General features: G+C 40.1%; 1 protein-coding gene across 1 annotated transcript; it reads left to right on the forward strand.

Moving 5' to 3' along the window:
* The first annotated feature begins 217 nt into the window (after window positions 1-217).
* On the forward strand, window positions 218-19,253 carry LOC135463105 (EGF-like domain-containing protein 2). The gene is made up of 11 exons (XM_064740424.1): window positions 218-273; window positions 4,679-4,748; window positions 5,266-5,409; window positions 6,199-6,330; window positions 6,927-7,138; window positions 9,883-10,025; window positions 10,979-11,130; window positions 14,902-14,983; window positions 15,808-15,967; window positions 16,479-16,617; window positions 18,090-19,253. Exons 2-11 carry the CDS (start codon window positions 4,700-4,702, stop codon window positions 18,275-18,277), a joined length of 1,401 nt encoding a protein of 466 aa, XP_064596494.1. The 5' UTR covers window positions 218-273; window positions 4,679-4,699; the 3' UTR covers window positions 18,278-19,253.
* The last annotated feature ends 1,272 nt before the right edge of the window (window positions 19,254-20,525 follow it).

Consider the following 20,525-nt stretch of genomic DNA (forward strand, 5'->3'; position numbering starts at 1 on the left):
CAGGTCGTGTCGAGCGTGCGTACTTTTTTTTCAAATGCAAAACAACTGCAACAGGGTCTTGGACTTTGATGCATCAAAATTCTTTTCACCCTAAAAGGTAGACACAATTAGCATAAAAGAGGACGTGACATAAAGGAAAAAATGTGCTTATCGCTTTCCATTTAGGTATATTTTGGTAAATTATTCATAAAAACACATTATAATATCGGGTTATCATGAGATAGACGCAGTCAAAACCAGGGAAGAAGACGAGACTGTTTCTCTGCCATTTAGGTATGTAATTTTTCATAAACTATTAAACAGAAACGCTCGATACCATACGATTCCAATTCCATGATGCGTCATCTAAACAGTGAATTGCACTAAATAATTACTTGCCACAGTGGCATTAATTAAAGAAATCCTAAAGAAAATAAAAGATGATTAAAATATCATTGAAAATATTGTCTGATGAGGTGTTATACACAACGCAAATATTTAAAGTAACTTCAACGTTTAAAACCTATGTAAACATGTGCATTTCTTATTGACACACATAAATAGATTCCAACAACCTGCGGATGGTCGTCGGTTTCCTCCAGGCTCTGCCTGGTGTCCTCCTACCATAATGCTGGCCGCCGTTGTATAAGTGAAATATTCTTGTATACGGCGTAAAACACCAGTCAAATAATTTTTTTTCATTCGGTGAGACTAAGAACACATTAGGAGCAGTTTCTCTCCGTAACCATCGCAACACTTTGTGTTGGTCGATTTATAATAGTATTCCGCAACTAACTTGACGAAGTGAAAATATTTAGAGTTTTAATGAAATCTCGCTTTTTTTTCTGTACCCCGGCTGGAGGCATACACGGTGTATTTATCACAGCGAAACAGAATGACTTGTGGCCCGTTGTGGTCAGTTTGATTCTACCCTAACTGTTCATCTAAACGCTTGAACAGTAGCAACTTACGCAAACCCCTAGCACCATAGCTTAAACAGAACTGGATAAAAATCCAGCGATGTCTATTACTTTATAAAAAACGTCAATAATCTAGATATGCTCAAATGATGTATTGTCATTGCGATTGGTAAGACTAACATGAAAATGTATACATGTAGATAAACTATTCTTCAAGCACATAAAGGTAACAAAAACTGTTAACAAAACGATCTCTTGTAGTCACAATCTTCAAAATATGTGTAGAAAAATCTTTTACTTCGTCTTGTGTTTATGTATGAACTGAAGAGTATGTTTATTTATTTGATTGGTGTTTTACGCCGTACTCAAGAATATTTAACTTATGCGACGGCGGCCAGCATTATGGTGGGAGGAAACCGGGCACAGCCCGGGGGAAACCCACGACCATTCGCAGGCTGATGCCAGACCTTCCCACGAACGGCCGGAGAGAAGGCCAGCATGAGCTGGACTTGAACTCACAGCGACCGCATTGGTGAGAGGCTCCTGGGTCATTAGACTGCGCTAGCGCACTAACCAACTGAACGAAGGAGGCCCCGAAGAGTATGTTAAGTGCATTCTTCAATAGTTCTTCCGTTGTTTAGTAGATTGATTAATAATCGTACTAGCCTCCACATATGCGGACTCTTTTATCGGAATTAATTGATGTTTTAGAAAATAAATACAAAAACTTTACAAATATACGTTGACGTATCTATTCAATAAGTCTTCTTTTAAAAAATATGAACTTATTCAAACAGTTTCTACAGTTGTGTCTGTAGATAACCAGGGAGATCTGAATTATTACAATTAGCCTCACTGCACTCGTTCCCCATTGCTACGTGGGGTGTAATTTGCTACTATCGGAGCACTTATACAAACCCTTTGTATAAAACCTCAGCTGGTGTAAGCTGACAACAGGCTGTATTTCACCGATGATGTGTGACCATTTGTCAACCATTGCACGGTCGTCTCTCTTCTGATTTTACTCTCCGTGCTTATAATGATGATATTCTGTACGGATTATGTCGAAGAGCATGAGATACAAATATCTTTTCATCAGCTTCGCCTTCATATACCGGGTTTTGTTTGGACATACATTTCACGTTTATGGATCGTATAACGAATCTTCTCCCTTGGTTTGGTGAACTGTGCTGCTGCAAATTTTATTTATTTATTTATTTATTTATTTGATTGGTGTATTACGCCGTACTCAAGAATATTTCCCTTATACAACGGCGGCCAGCATTATGTTGAGTGGAAACCGGGCAGAACCCGGGTGAATTCCACGACCATCCGCAGGTTGCTGCCAGACCTTTCCACGTACGACCGGAGAAGAAGCCAGCATGATCTAGACTTGAACTCACAGCGACCGCATTGGTGAGTGACTCTTGGGTCATTACGCTGTGTTAGCGCGCTTACCAACTGAGCCACGGAGGCCACGATGCTGCAAATAGCTGACAGTGTGCACAATACACCATAAAAGGGGAGGCATTTTTAAATCGACGCTTTATGTTAAGTGTCTAGTTTTTAATTTATTGCAGTTCACCAGTGCTTGTGTTGTGTGGTGTTTTAATATTATACCATTCAAAGGATTAAAAACTGGCCTGACTAGTTTGACTAAAGGATTCAACACCATCCATCTGGAGAGAGTTTCACCTGAATGGTGTAATAAAGCGCCAAGCATTCTTTTTTCGGGACTAGAAAGTCACGTCACATGAGATGTTAACATAGCACAGACCAGAGATTTTTCGCATATGCGATTAATATGCGATTCAGCAAACCGAATTACCATAAGTTGAAACTATTTTACCTAGCTACTTTTATAAAGCTTTTGAATAAAAATAGCCTACGTCAAACCGCCTAACGTATTTATCCCTGTTTGTTGACGTGTGAGTGACATTCTATATCACAATGACGTATATGTTGAAAAGATCTCCATATCCGTATATTGCAAGGGCTGAGAAAGATATTTACACACCTTCCCTAGATTTAAAGGAAACACAAACTCTCCAGATGTTAATCTTAACTGGATCTAGATTTGTACAAAGACCAAAACGGCTTTCTGTCTCGCAGACTTTACGACTGTTGCATTTGTTAAGCCCTGTGTCTTGTGTAACGATTTCCATCAACCTCACAGGTTATTACTTCAAAAACTTGTGTGTCAAGGTTATTCCGTCAAAGGCCATCAACCTAAGCGTGTTAAGTTTTACAATGAGAATACCTGTAATTCTCTTGTAAGTAGATATGGACAGACTGTCCAGAATCTTTGGTAGTTTGCTTCATGATTGTGTCTATAGTTTATTTCTCTTTGTGAGTACTCAGTCATACTCGCTACCAAAATTGCCTTTAGTTAATGACACGTAACAACAGAAACCGTTTAAACTTTTGAATCTCACAAACGAAACTAACGTCCGTTATGTTTGGAATCTTTTTTTCACCTTCGGACAGGGTGATGGACCTGAAAATTTTCATCTTACCCAACATTCTGTTTACAGAGCATGCAATCCTTAGAGGACTACCCCAACGCCTTTTTTATACTAAATGTTCCCTAGACACAATATTTTTGCTATGCTAGCATATAAACTGCATTTAAAAATGCATGCCCTGTAAACAGAATGTTGAGTTAGATAACATTGTCGCGGCTCATGATCCTGCGCGAAGTTGAAAAAAAATTCCAAACATGGCGGACGTTAGCTTGGTTTGCCCAATTCAATGGTTTTAACGGTTGAATTTGTGTTGAAAAGTTGTTTACAGATGCCGGCTTTGACATATTTACTGTGTGTTCCTATCAGGGAATCGGTCGGAAGCAAAAGAAAGGTGTTCAAGCCGGTTTTCTTTAAGTCCATATGACCGAACCTTCGCGTTATACGGTAGGAGAGACCAGCTTAACTTTGGGCTAGGTTTCAACGGCAAGAATCCATGGCCTCGGGTGACGACAGAATTATTAGAAAACAGTGACATGCTAGATACTGGGCGGAGTTCAACATGCTTTACCGAAGGGTAACACCAGTTACGTGAACAGCTGCCGAATTAACTATAAACCCTGTTACTGACACTGTCATATTTGATATTGTTTACACGTTTAAATATAATTCAACCATATTAAGTGAATTTCATTTTATCTTTTGTAGCATATGATCTACGGGCAGTATAGATACAGAGATGGATGATAGGAATTTAAAGCGAGGAATTCTATTCGCAGAGTTTTAGTGTAGGCTGTGAGTCTAACCGCTTGTCCGTGCAACCATTGTAATACAAATTACACTGTTAGCCCATTTTCCAGCATGCAACTTGCTTTTGAACACTTATGACGCCACAGGGGGCAATGAGTTCCTGGTGTGGAAACTAAGATTATAGAGTTTAACATTATGAACTAGACACTAAGTGTAAATTGTAGTAGTATGGACATTCAACGCATCAGTGTGTAGAAGTTGGCTTGTTACATGTCACGGACTAGATCGCCACGTTGAATACATAAACGGGCGCAATCAAAGCGCAAAGTGGTCTTCAACGAACTTTGAACATCGCGAATAGCCGTTCATCGAGTGCTGATTGTTACCAGTGCCCCAAAAGCACTGAACTAAACACAACAATTTACCCATCATACACTGCAATAAATAATGTACATCACTTCCACGACTGGGCAACATTAATTCTAAACACAAAGGTCATCGACAGCGAAACAAGGAATGACCAACATTCGAATCTCGGCTCATTATTTTTCTGTTTTTTTTCTCCAGATCGCCTTTTGTTTCACAACCATGAAGCCGTTTATCTCTGTTGCCTGTCTGTTTTCGCTGATCTTAGCAGGTAAGAATCCATCTTCGGTGATGCATTATTAAGTCACCTGCACAAGGACAACGTTTATGTTGGAAACAGGATTCCTTACTCCCGGGGGGGGGGGGGGGGAACAATATTTAGTCTCGTTCTATAACAATCGAATACTAGTAACACGGTAACATGAAGTGAACAGTACATTTTTACAGGGTTATTTTTTATTTCGAAGTTGATACATACGTCAGTCTCAAAATAGGGAATATTACCCGTCTGACATCGACCCACGCCTTGTACCCTATTGTTCTGTGTATAGACGTGTGAAAAGAGACTGATACTCGTATATTTTGACTGATACTCATATGTTTTGTAGACAACAAACTATTGTAGGCTGGAAACATGAACGGGTAATGATCATTGTTGGCTATTGGCCTTTCAAAATAATGTCTTACCAATAAAATTTTATTCAGTACACCCTGAGATGGATTAAAAATAACTAATACTTTCATAGCGACGTTGCATGTTGTTTTTTTTTTTGGATGTTTTGTTTCAGCACTGGCCATTAATATTGACACTGGCGCTTTCACGTACGACTGTCGCCGAGCGTCAAACTCATGCGGAAATGGAGCTTGCGACTCGCAGACTGGAAACTGTATTTGTGGTAATGCTGGATTAGGACGAGATTGCAGCATACCGTGTAAGTGTTCCTAGAAAATACCTTGCGTATTTCCGACATAATTGAAAACTGTTGACTGCTTCTCTTTGTATGATTCCGTCCTGTTCTCTTACTTTATATATTCTCTTAGATCTTTGGTGGTTTGTGTTATACGTCGTTTTTGGGAATTGGCCTTGCGAATATTGACCTGGAACGTCCTTATTGGTTGGTACGGCTAGTATACGAATGTGTGTCGATTCAACGCACGGCTTGTAACATTTGCTAGATCTTCTGCAAACTGAGATGACATCAATCAGCGTCACAAGGAACTGATTCAATAAGAAGCGTGTCAAGGGCATCACATGTCACAACAGGGTTTTTAAAGTTTACAAATTATTTACACCTCATTATTTACACCTCCAGAGACGGTCACATGATATTCTGCAAAACATGATGTACATTGACCACGTGCCTAAGGAAAGCAACATCACTCTCACAAAAATAAAATCACACGTTCACGAGGCAGTATCCAACGATCTCCTGATAATACCCAACGATCACGTGCGTTTATTCCACGACAGTTATCTCCCTTTGTTAGCTGCTTGTTCGTAAAGTAATCAACGGTTTACGGTCATGGTTCCGTTATCGACGTACAAATCCAGCGATTTAAGCACAACCCAAAAAGGTACACTTCTCTCGAGCTGACAATTCATCATATCCCATCCCACAGTATGAACGATCTGTATAGTAAAACACTCTTGTTTGAAAATAAGGACTGAGGTTTCATTCCATAACTGTATCTAATTGTTTGTTTCATTTTTCTTCCAACAGTTGGCTCTCAACAGACTAACTCGTTTCAATGCAACTGCCAACAAGGGTCATCGTGCTATACCCCAAATTTCAATGACTTTAGGTGTGATTGTTTACCTGGATGGACCGGGGAGGACTGCAACACGTGTAGAGGTATGTCACGGAACTCCTGCAACACCTCAATAATCTGACAATGGTCATTTTGTATGACACAGTTTCAGCTTGTTGTGAAATTAGCATCCACGCGGTCATCACAAATGAGCTAGCTGTGAACCACTCTGTTTAGACTGTGTTCATGTTTCATTAGTACCTTACCGTATGTGAGGGGACTAGAGGTTCACAAGTCCACTCCCGCTACCGCAGGGTACCAGAGGTTAGTTAGGTCCACTCCCGTTACCGCAAGGTACCATAGGTTCATAAGGTCTCTACTGGCCTGACAGGGGAATAAAGGTTCATTGGCTGTGTATCAGTTTGTCAGTCGGTCTAGAAAGAGTTTTATGGATTTCTTTTGTGTGTTTGTGTCTCACGCTCCTCAACGTTTAGCAAAATTGTGGTCGTTGTGTAATACAGAACAAGTTCGAAGTTTATGTCATCTTGACCTAGTTATTCCCGCTTTTGTTCCCTTAAAGACTTTGATGTAGGTATTATTCTGAAGTTTCAAAGCAGTAGGTGGCCGAGCTAGCAGAAGGCTTATTTTTCTTGACATTACCACTATGAATCAAAAGACGCGGTCATTTTCAATTTCACAGTAAGTTTGCAGTGTAGTTCAAGCAGAATGGACGTCGCCATGATACCACAGAATCTTCCGTTTGCTGGACATCTTGATTTTATCTCTGCAACTGGCCAAACCGTGACAACCTGCAGACAAACAACCCTGTTTTCACCCTCGTGGACTGGTAGCCAGTTCAACCTACAGCTGGGGACTGGCTCATCTTCTTGTCCTCAAGCTCTTGAGCCACGGGTAAGAATCCTACCGTATTTCATGCAAGTAACAATATCAAACTTCTCCCCGACGACAGCATTTGTTTTAAATCAACTCTAGACCAAGTGAATATATGTCCTGATAAACAATCACAGGCAGTTATAAAAGCATATTCTAATGGAAAGCGAAATTACTCTATGTGGTTGGCAGCAAAAGTTAAAGTAGGATCTCCACATCCAAAGTCCATCGCGCTACCAAGTAAGCTGGAATTTCCCATTACCTACTGGTAATATAATCGCTGGAAATCTACTTCCGTTACAATATCGATTTATTTTGGTGGCGTTGTACAACCAACGCAGTTCAAGGTACGTAAACACGCATACATCGAATGCTCGTCCAGGTAATCAATCGAGTGTGAGTTATTTTATTAGCGCAGCAAGGACACTGTTTCCATTATAAGCGTTCTGTTTTGTCTTATTGAGGTCATATAGACTGACTGTCGTAGTTTAAACGTGTTGGGATGTCATTTTTATTAATATGGCGTATTCTGTGATCTCACAAGAATTTCGGATTACGCATTGATTTATACCAAACGTAGTGAGGCGAGGCCGAAGGCTGAGCCAAGAGAAAGGAGGCATATTGCTAACGTATGAGCTAAATTATTTTACCGGTCATGTTCATGTAAATGTGAAAGCTGAACTTCCGGTTTTTATGACAGCTGCCATGTTGAAGTGTTAACCTCACCAGAATGTAACAATTATCTGTACTACATGCTTATGATTTTCACTGCCTTGTAACTCATAATCATCATTAATCTTTCAAACAGCGTTTTCTCTCTCTCTCTCTCTCTCTCTCTCTCTCTCTCTCTCTCTCTCTCTCTCTCTCTCTCTCTCTCTCTCTCTATGTCAGTCATAGCGGTAGTCTCCATAAGAGCCCGATGGTGAAGACGCGACAAATGTTAGTGTCGAAGTATCCTGGCACACACAATCAGCGATCGGCTAGTCCATTAACAAAACCATGGGTATTTCTCCTATCCGCATTTGGAACTTTCGTACAGCGTTTTCTACCTGACATTTCTCAATCAGCCATGCATCCATGGCCGAGGGGATCGCACTTTCATTACACCACATTCGGCGAAGTGAACTATTCTCCGCGATATGGATGTTTCGTTTGTCATGCACAACAGACGATATTTATCTGTGCAGCTATCCATCGTGGAGAATACTTGGTACAACATTGAGAAGGAAGCATGGCTGGCCCAAACTGTTGCCGTCTTTTCGGTTAAAATTACCGATTTAAGCAAAACAGAAGCAGAACATTGTCCAATAAAAGTGCGATCCCCACGGCTCGGGGTTAGCCTACTGATCGACAAAATGTAGCAAAAGCTACAATGGTTCCAAATACAAATAGAAAAATACCGATGGTCTTGTGAATGAACCTCTGTTAGACGTTGTTTTCGTTACAATACATGCAACGGGTTATTCATTAGTCTAAGGCTACATAGGCCGCTCATCTCCTCGGCAATCGAAGGGAAAAAAGTAGCACAAAGACAGGCTTTTCCCATGTACTACGACTTGTTGACAATGAACTGATTCTTCATTAGCAATTCTTTTAAACTACACCACACTTAATTGATAAAATGAGGAAACAGTTATTGAAAAAAAGTACAAAGTTTTGCTGGTCTACAATGAATATATTTCAGGCAACCCTTGAAATGCGTATTTATTATCGGAAATTCTGCATGTATTTTCCAATCAAAATATGTTTAAATTTTGTCTTGTTTCTATATGGAATACTTACATTACTGCTGCTTTTATGATAAATAAAAAAAAACATACTTTATGGCAAACGTCCCGGTTTCTTTTCATCACAATGCTTACAATTGTCGTAGTCAAACACCTGTTCACAGCCCGGAACAGCTTCTTAATTAAAAGCATTGGGCATGCGTTTTCACTACGTTTATTTCATAAATGCCATGCACTTACTAGAAATCTCGCATCACATTTCAATGCCTTCTCAAATGACACCCCCCCCCTCCTACCCCCGACGTCATGATAATTATCCATGTTGTTAGAGGGAGTGATGATTTATGTATTTATTTATTTATTTGATTGGTGTTTTACGCAAGAATATTTCACTTATACGACGGCGGCCAGCATTATGGTTGGAGGAAACCGGATATAGCCCGGGGGAAACCCACGACCATCCGCAGGTTGCTGACAATCTTTCCCACGTACTCAAAGAAGGTATAAAGAATGGAGAAATGCACCATATGCAATACCACAGATACATATCCAACCAATTCCTTGTTTATTGTTTCAGCTACTGTAAATATAGCCTAAATAATAGATAATATTTTTTTTATTAATCTGCTAAAAATTTCTCAATAATGGCCAACACGCTACGTTCGATCTTAGGGTTTGCCTGTTTCATATTGGGCTTACCTAAAACTGATATAAGTCCGCGTTTCACATGTTATTTATACACTTTCCAAATTTACCCCTCCTTTAACATTGTGGCGACAGGAGGCATTCAGTTAACAACACTCAAGACGCACGATTTTTCTTTATCGGTGACCAAATTTTGCTTCCTGCATGAATGGATTGATGCCTAGTAAATAACAAGCAGCGTAGTTCTATTTTTGGGAGGCTCCGAAGTGTGCACCAGCTTGCGCATAGAACTCGTCCACATCAGTCGGAATATAATTCAGAGAACTATAACATTTTAGTCGCTGGTTTTGCTATCCATTCCTTGATATTCTTCCTTTCTCTTTTATCTAACAGGCAAATAACGAGAGATGCTATACCCTTCAGTTGAGGTACAACAGTAACTTGCGAACGTTCCTTGACGAGACTTTCACACTGTGTTGCGGCCAAAACGGAGATACTGTAGCTCAGAGCGGCGTGACCGTGAGCGTGAGCGAAAAGTAAGTGTGTGTGTTAGCAGGACACATTCAATCACTGCGGAGAATTTCAAGGGCAAAGAAATTGGAAACAGGAAATAAACATCAGTATAGAAAAAAAATGTAAAATGTTTCTTTGGAAATAACCGTACTGACATTTGCAAATGCATTTTACTTACGGGTGAATTAATAGCAGTGAGCTTTATGGATTTTACAGTCGTTTCAATGAACCCCATTGATAGTGAATGAGGGCTTGTAATTTGATGCTTATTAGGCATTTATATGAAAAGTTAAAATCCTATCTGACATGAATTGACAAAAGACCGAATTTCACCCGGTTACACGTGGCCATTTGCCAGCTATCACACTGTCGTCACTGTTCTGGTTTGACCCTCTGTGTTGTTAGTCTTTTATTATATTGTATTCGAGCATGAAGCATCAATTTGCTGGTGAACTAAGCTGCTTAACCCTAACAGAGTTAATCTGTAATACTGTATGTTTACTACTGACTTAAAACATTCTTCGAACAAACCAGTTGACTCACGAATATCCTACCACGAACACACCAGATGACTCATGAGTAATCTACTCCGAAGACACCAGATAACTCATCAAAAACCTAACCCGGACAGACCAAATGACTCATGAATAGCCTACCCCGGACAGGCTAGATGACTCATAAATAACCTAACCCGGACACAACAGATGACTCATGAATAACCTAACCCGGACACAACAGATGACTCATGAATAACCTAACCCGGACACAACAGATGACTCATGAATAACCTACCCTTGACAAGCCAGATGACTTATGAATAACCTACACCGGACACACCGGACACACCGGACACACCAGACACTACTTTCTCACCATTCACATTATGTTTATATAAACACCGGCCTGAGCTGTAAGCCACATAACTTTTGTGTTAAACCCTAAGCAAGGAAGTACTGAAAATTGTTTTTCTTTATAGTGTCTTCAGCAACGGCGTTACACCGATCACCCTGACGGGATCTATCGGTGGCCTTACAGGAGAGTTCCGATTAACAGCTTCCAACACACCCATTTCAGCCGGAACTACCCTAAACATTGGGGATGACATATCGTTTTATATCGCGAGACCATGTGAGTATATCCGTGATTTCGTCAGAACGGAGGAGTCGACATGTGAAAGACACGACCTCTCGTATGCATTTGTCACACAAAACACAAGAAGGCAAAAGGAATGGAAGTTCGAAAGAGCACTTCATCATAATATCTCACAAATGTAATTTCTTAAGTGGATAGCTTAACAGTGAGGCGCCCAAGGGATCTGTTTGATTTTATCGTGGCAAATATACCCATGGCCTAACAATCACACAACTAGTTAAACACTTTTTTAAACGATGCATATTTTATACATTGAAGTAGGCCAGTATTGAATCATGAAATGAAATCATCGAAAAAGGATATCTTATTAAGATGATAGTGTAGGTTTAACCCCCTGTTTGTGGTCTTTGAGCAATGCATTAAGAGAAAAGAGAGCAAAAGTATAACATGAGTTATTCAGAAAGAGGGGAGGTGATGACAGATCGTAAAAGACACAGCTATTTTTGAACGTGTTAGGTGACTCTATATATCAACCTCTGATCAGAGAACTTCCCGAACTCATGGGATGCGCTATGTTAGAGCAACATAGCCCTCATAAAACCGTGGATGCATCCGGTCCTCTCATGAGGCCGTGGAGTCATCCGGTCCTCTCATGAGACGGTGGAGTTATCCGGTCCTCTCATGAGAAGGTGGAGTCATCCGGTCCTCTCATGAGACGGTGGAGTCATCCGGTCCTCTCATGAGACGTGGAGTCATCCGGTCCACTCATGAGACGGTGGAGTCATCCGGTCCTCTCATGAGACGGTGGAGTCATCCGGTCCTCTCATGAGACGGTGAAGTCATCCGGTCCTCTCATGAGACGGTGAAGTCATCCGGTCCTCTCATGAGACCGTGGAGTCATCCGGTCCACCCATGAGACGGCGGAGTCATCCGGTCTTCTCATGAGACCGTGGAGTCATCCGGTCCACTCATGAGACGGTGGAGTCATCCGGTCCTCTCAGGAGACCGTGGAGTCATCCGGTCCACTCATGAGACCGTGGAGTCAACCGGTCCTCTCATGAGACCGTGGAGTCATCCTGGTCCTCTCATGAGAGCGTGGAATCATCCGGTCCACTCATGAGACCGTGGAGTCTTGAAGTCAAATCGTGAGTCCGTCTTTCACCGGTTACGTGGTTACGTAATTATGCCATAAAACAGTAACTTGCCACTGATTGGATTAAGATGATACGTGGCGGCACTTTTGAGCAGCTCAACACGGTGCCTCATTTTGCTTACCTTGAACAGTAATATCACAGTTGGGCAACATCACAAGAATGTAAAGTTGTGGATTTTAAAATGTCTGCGTGCAATTCATTTGATTAGTGTTTTACGACGCCCTCAAGAATATTTCACTTACGACGGCGGCCAGCATTATGGTCGGAGGAAATCCGGCAGAGCCCGGGGGAAACCCACGGCCATCCACCATTTTGGTAAGCCGGCCCGGCGAACCCATGCAGTGTATGTATGTACATGTTTGTATGCATGTATCGTTGGGATTTTATGTGATACTTAAAATTTCACATGACGACAAGGAATTATTAAGTGTGTGTACATATATATCGTGTCTTCTAGTGGCAGAGAGAGCCCATGCCGCTAAAGTGCTGTCGCCACTGAAGTTTCATGCTGATGACATTAGACATGACACCCTACCCAGTCATATTATGCTGTTTTTCCCCCCCCCCCTCTAACCCCCTGGATGCTGAGCGTCAAGTGAGGTAGCAGCAAGTACCATTTTCAAAGTCTTTGGTATGACCCGTCAGCTTCTCTACACTGTATATACATGTATATAGGGCTAGCAACCAGCCGACAACAACTCAGATGCAGCATACATAAGTAAACAGAGACCAGCGTAAATTCACACTCCATGGAAGATGTGCCTTTCGGTATACAACGGTATCAGTTTGAACCAAGAATCTACGGGCGTTTTATGGCGGAGTTTGACAGCGACAGCTCAGAGCGACAGCTCAGAGCAGTGCATTGTCGTCGAAATGTCACATCACGTGGAAATCAAACTGGCACAACAAACCATCTCTGAGTGTAAGGAAATATCTATAAATGAGAAAAAAATGGCACGGACTGATCAGTTAAAAATACGCTCGGGCTCGTCACTATATCGACCAGGGCTCACCGTGCTCGGGGCACTTCGGATTCACCATGCTCTGAGAAAGATTAGCAATGGCGTAACTGCGAAAAAATCCAAACATTGAAGGAAAATATACCAAATATTCAGAGGTAATTAAGAGGTATAAAATATCCCCTAAATGAAAATTTTAAAATGTTTTTGGGCAAAATTTTCTTCATTTGGTTTAGAAACATAATCTTTGTTTCACAATTCTGTTTCATGGATCTTATAATTAAGAGATAAGTAAACATATTTAAATGTACCGCAGGTGTTCTTTTAATGAATTAGACAATCTGTCCACCTAATACCCTCTCAGATGAACTAAAGCATCACATCTATCTATCTATATGCATATCGGCCCTAAAGTGTGGAAAACAATTAAATTCGATTGTGAAAGATATTATTGCAATTATATTGTTTAAATTTAAATAATCAACTTCGTATGACGGTAACATCGTAACTGTTTTCTAATTGTCTTAACACAAACACTTACGTATATGTATCTTAGCATTTTAAGAAAAATTACCATGTGTAAATGACACCTATACTCTGCACCATTATATATGATGTCTAATGCATTACGTGGAACTATGCATCTTCCCTATAGCTAGTCTCCATGGCACATAACACATGTTATGTTATCTGTAGAACCTAGCGCCACCTAGAGGAGAAACATGCTCGCCTCTTGGGTGGAAATTGTGAACTGAATTACAGGAAATCTAATGTGCTGAGACTTAACCACACGTTGCAACCGAAACTCCGTATTTAAAAACTACGATTTCGCCAATCGTTGATGCTATCCGGTTAGGAAACCACTGAATATTTTTTTTATTTAAAAGCAAGTCTAAAAAAATTTATATCAAATACATTGTTGTCCCTTTACAAAACTCACTACAACTACCTTTGTAACATTTTCCCACCATGCATCAGCCGTTTTTCAAACTTTTGCTGCTCATTAGAGAGAGAAAAAAAAATACATATTTGCGCGGATACGTCACATAATGTGTTAGAGATCGAAGAAAAGTGTAAAGTGCCATGGAGACTAAACATAGAGATGTTGCATATTTGTTATCGTAGCTAATATATATACTTTATTCCAGCAGGTCCATTATTTTAGGTCTTCCTTGATATTGTGCGTTATACAAATTCCAATGAAATGAAAGAAAAAATATTAATTCTCTCGTTAGACGTAAATGTTAAATTGGCCACCTCTCCGGCCGTAAGTGGGAAGGTCTTCCAGCAACCTGCGGATGGTCGTGGGTTTCCCCCGTGCTGTGCCCAGTTTCCTCCCACCATAATGCTGGCCGCCGTCTCACTAGTGAAATATTCTTGAGTACGGCGTAAAACACCAATCAAATAAATAAATAAATGAATAAATTGGCCACATTGTTGTTTAAATGATTTATTATGTTCAATGTGTTAGTGCCAACATTTTTGAAATGTCACGACGCGTTGAGTCCAAGTTGTAACATGACATATATACATGACATACATACTATAATATTACAACATTTTCTAGAAATTGTGTAAGTGTTAAATGTAGCAGTTGACAAAACCGTTCAGATAATCGTGTATAGAAATTTTCAGTTTTAAGAGAGTAGGCACACCAAGTGTATTATTGTTTGCTTTGTTTTTTTGTTTTACAGCCAACGTTCAGGATTTCCGGGTCCACACTTGTCGAATTAACAACCCCGGGCTCACACCCATCAGTATCATCGATGTCAACGGGTGAGTCTGCCTGACTGAAATGTTCAAGAACCTGTGAGGTATAACCACAGGGCAGAATGTTCATTTTGTTGGACATTCTTACACTGATAATTGAATGCGATCTGTGTGGAAATAAAAATTTAAATTTTTTCCCAAATGATAAATGCACATTTTCGTTTTCGAGCGGCGATTCCTTCTGATTAGATTTCCGGTCTGAACGTGTTGTCAGCGTGCTGCATAAAGTGATTGCTAACCTATAGCGCGACATAACACAAACAAAGTGAAGAATACCTTGTAAATGTATTAAAGTTCGGTACACTGCCATGCAATCAGCGATAATTAATGCTGTCAAAATTTAAACTATCTTCCACTCTCGGCGTGAAATGATAACATTTTATTTTTTGTACATATGCATACAAGTGTAAGCAAGATGCACCGTTTGGACGATATAGTTTCCTTTCAGTTCATGGAATGTGAACGTATTTCTTTCACAACCTTTCTTATATACTGATTATTTAACAACATTTCCAAAAATAGGCATCAGTAATCCTTAAGTACACGTAAGTGCACCGGAGCGTACGACTTATAATGATAAAATGGGGTGTCTGTGGGAGAGGTGGTTAGTGCGTCAGGGGGGAGCATCGAACCAGGAGTAATGACACAGGAGCCAGGTTGCTGGCAACCCTGGTATAAATACGCGTTAAACACAAATCAAATAAATAAATATAGTTGTAAACATCTGTAATATATAAACTAGCGTTTGGGAGTACCTGTTTCTCATGAAATCAGCACTTACGAATCATGTGATAAAATATTTTTCATTTCTGTCAATTTGAATTAAACAGGTGCCCAGTTAGATCAAGTTATGGCATCTTCAAGAACATAAGAAAGAGTTCTGTCCTAGGGTCGGCGGGAGTTTATATCGACATGGAAGCCTTTGCCTTGGAGAACGCAAACGAAATTGTTATGACCTGTGAAATGCAGTCATGTGGAGTAAATACATGTGTAAGTCTTGCCAAATGTACCCATCATATCAGTGCGTGTATGTTCCTTCACATTATCTCTCTTCCTTCGCATCACCGTTCCCCTCTTCCTTCTCATTACTGTTCTTCTCTTCCTTTGCATCTCCTACTCTTCTTTCGCACCATCCTGCTAGTGTTCCTTTACATTATCATTTCCTCTTAGTTCGCATCACCCCTTTCATCTCTTCCTTCGCATCATCTTTCTCCCCATTTCTCTCCACTTCCTACTCTTTCTCATTCTTTTCCTTTCTACTCTTCCGCCTCATGTATTCTCTGCCTCCTCCTCTGCCTCCTTGTACGCTTCCCCTTTCTGTTTCTTCCTTAAAAGGTTTTGCTTGTGCTTGAGGTCTTCACTTTAACCAAGTCCTAAAAAAAACATTAACAGTTGTGAAGTCAAAATTCTTATCTTACCAACAACTGTGAAATATTTGCTCTATTGCACTGATGAAATAATGAAAAACAAATAAATAATATCAGGTTGTTTTTTTGTTCAGCCTCTGAGCAATTGTCAGAACGATCCTGTCTTTCAAAACATTGGAAGGCGTCGTCGAGAGGCTACTAGCAATGAGACCGGCATTGAGACTGGGGAGGCCACAGCTTCATTCAAGATCAGAGTGTCCTACACCGACGAATGTGAGTGTAAATATAGTACAAACCGAGTTGTGTTTCAAGTTTCCTGTTTGGTGATGTTCCTAATTCGAAAGTAATGACATTTACTGACAAGAAAATAGTAGAATCTAATGGCATATCCTTTTGTGTAGGAATAACATATGACCATAACATATTTACCCAGAAATGAAAGTGTCTTTCCTGGTTCAGACGGCTAAAGATGGCTAAAGAGCTGGTTCGAAGCTACTTTTACTTCAAATGACACTCGACGTCATATATACCTACCCAGCTTTGAAATATCTAGCTCAGTTGCAATGGCCTAACCTTGCTGTTGATTGTTCTAATACGTATGACCTATGCTGAGGAAATGAAAGAACATAAAATATGCTGTTTCTGTAACATTTTCCTCATTTTTGAGATAGAATACACCTCAAATAATAAGCTCGAGAGGAAAATTCATGAGTTAGGCGTCAAACACCTAACAATCAGTTAGTGATTCCAGATATCTATATTACTGTGAGTAAAAACCATTATGACAAATATAAGTAAGTCTTCCTCGAAAAGCAATACTGGTGTGAAGTCTGCATGTATTCTAGTGGTGCTTATTGCTGACAAACACAGATGATCCTTCACACATTCAAGGATTAGGTGCTATTTCAGGCCTAGTCAGCCATATGTAAATACAGGGATCAACTGATATGCCTGTATGCTTGGGTTTTATCGTCATATTCATTTATTTGACTGGTGTTTTACGCCGTACACAACAATATTTCACTTATACGACGGCGGCCAGCATTATGGTGGGAGGAAACCGGGCAGAGCCCGGCAGAAACCCACGACCATCCGCACATTGCTAAAAGACCTTCCCACTTACGGCCGGAGAGGAAACCAGCATGAGCTGGACTTGAACTCACAGCGACCGCATCAATATAATTAAAGACGTATAACATAGAGAGTAAATTGTTAATTGCAATTTATTAGACGCCACTCTCTACACCGGCCCGGATAGCGCAGTTGATAGAGCGCCCGCTTCGGGACCGGTAGATCCAGGATCAATCGTTGATCGAGTCACACCTGAGACTTTAACAGAGGAAGTTGTAACTTTACTTGGCGTTCAGCATGAAGAGGATAGTGCAACGACTGGTTGACCCGTATCAGTATAATGGCTCAGGCGGGGCGGCTGACTTGCCTTTGGTAAGTCGTCTCGGTGAAGCAGCACTAAATAAAAGAGCGGTGGAAATCCGTCCTGCAACAAGGAGGTACATTACACGTACATGCACCCTAATGATTCCTTCATCGTCATATGACTGAAAAATTGTTGAGTACGACGTTAAACCCCAAGCACTCACTCACTCACTCTACAATTACTCAAAATACTGTGTTGTCTTTAAAAATGTAACATACAATCACATTTTCATAATAGCAAACAAAAAGAGACAAAACAGAAAAAAAAAAAACAGGTAAGAAGATTAAAACAATATTACATATTTGCTCAGGTCCAGCCCAGAACACGTGCAGAATGCACGAAGCCTTCCTCCCAGTCGCTATTGTGTTCGGTGTCCTGCTACTGGCGGCCATCATGGCAGCTGTGTTTCTCTGCGTCAAGATGTCGAAGGCTCCCAAGCGTGAGAACACGCCAGCCAGTTCCCCACCAACCTACTACAATGTAGCTATGAAAGCTTAAGTGCAAGGAACGGACTTTCCTTTTCACCCACGTAAATGTTTGTGTTTTTTTTGTGGTACTACCACTTGTACCGTTAGTTTACCGTTATATTATCGGCTTAAATATATGTATGCGTGTAGTACTGTAATAATATAACATAACTAATAACAGAAGATACTGTTCATAATTTGACGCGTTGTGCTCCAATGAGATACACTTGTGTTGCAGAGTTCAGTTTGTACAACAAGATGGTAAATAAGGAAGCGACGTCAACTATTTGTGTTACAGCGCCCAGTGTTTATGTTACATAAGCTGAAACTTATGTTTTAATGTCAGCTATAGGATTTTACCAGCCTTTGTTTTCGTATGCATGTGTTTATCTTACCACAGCACACATTTTCGTCCTGCTTTCAGTGGTCCAATTTGAAAAAAAATATCGACCTAGTGGAGAAATATATGTTTTAAAAATGATTTTTTCATTATGTTTTAGAACTCCGAATATTAGAACATTTACCACAAGGTATGGTTTTGTCGAAAATGGTTTCTCTGTTTTAGCATAAATTTTGATTGAAAAAATTGGTTTTAACTTTATCATGAAGTGAGCGGAAGAAAATTGTCAATACATGGAGATGTATACAACTGTTTTGAAATAACGACTTTTCATGTCCATTTAGCTGTGCGTAAACCCCTTTCATTTCTTCGCTCCTAGAAAGAAAATAAGCCAAGTTTTATGTGCACGTCTCTAAGACTGCTGTAACAAGCCATGTACTGTTTTATGTGCATGTCTGTAAGACTGCTGTAGAACATTTTACCTTTTAATATTGTGTACAAAAGTCTCACATTCAAAACGATATTTTTGATTTCATCACTTTGACTATAACTTTTTTATTATCAGCTTAATTAATTTTATTTGTTAGATAAAAGTATATTAGCCTGGAGCAGCTGGCCTTTCCACTGAATAATTGTTATGCTAAAATAAACTTCAGGTATCAAATTGCCTTTACGTTGCCATTCTGTTTCTCAATACTTAGTTTATGATATTCAGGTTTACTCTAAATGCTTTCAAATATCCATACATTACCCGTTTCTTGCAGCAAATGGCGGGTGGTTGTCGGCTTCCCTCGGGCTCTGTCCGGTTTCCTCCGACCATAATGCTGGTCGCCGTCGCATAAGTGAAATAAGTGTAAAACACCAATCAATCAAATCAAATAAACACTTACTTCATTATTGCTTTGGTCGTCTTGCCAGTAAGCGGTTGACGGTGTTCGTGAGTCATTTGCAGTCTTTTGTTCCGTTAAGATCTGTTCTCTTCCATCACTATGGTGAGGAAGTTTGTATGTCACACTTTTACAGTAACTTTGCCAAAGGGCGATCTGATGAACCCAGTTTGGAAACTGGTTTAATTTATTCTCCGTGTATATTCCTTGTGTTTCTACGTCATCTTAGACAACTGTTGTCTGATTCTCCCTGCATCAGCGAGAATGTCCAACCTAATGTACTTTAATAGTTATTTAGTAGTTTTTGTCCTCGGATTGTTAACGGATAACGTCAACTTTGATTGACATCTTGTATACGAAGGTCTGTTTCAAACCATGTGTCCAGTGTAAATATAGCCAAAATCTTGAATCTTTGATCACCAGCAACAAAGTTGCATACCACAGTTTTTCATATTAGAATACGATTTAAAGAGTTGCATTCTTTTAAAACCTCACATTCACATCACAAATTCTACATCAAACCAGTTTGATTATTCAAATAGTGATTTATATAGGTTGTACACCTACGATGATGACGAGACTGAAGCGTCGTGCTAACCCTATATAAAATATTAATATGTTATAACAATCTGTAAACTGCATTTAAATATAACATGTTCTCTCGTTCCGATTAATCAAAACCCCCCAATAGTCAGTCCGCCTATCCAGTACGCCGCGGTCCTCTGGCTAGGTGACGTCATGCAGTGAAAGTGCTGAGACCAGGTACTTCAGACTCACCACTCACAACTTCATTTAAAAAGAAAATCATTTTTGGATATTACCGTCTGTGATGAATTATAGATTTCATCGGTAGAAGTAGCTTTCATAATAGATGAACAAACGTATTCCTCAATTAGCGTGTCCACAACATCCAGTTTGTCCTCATGTGTAGGAGAAGTTGTCTCCCTTGCGAAAAAATTTGCTAACGTAATTGTTTTCATAACAGTGTTAATTCCAACAGCTGAATCTAAGCCGACATGTTGTTGGAAGAAATGGAATATAAGATTTACAGC

The sequence above is a fragment of the Liolophura sinensis genome, chromosome 2 (assembly GCF_032854445.1).
Source record: "Liolophura sinensis isolate JHLJ2023 chromosome 2, CUHK_Ljap_v2, whole genome shotgun sequence".
NCBI lineage: Eukaryota > Metazoa > Mollusca > Polyplacophora > Chitonida > Chitonidae > Liolophura > Liolophura sinensis.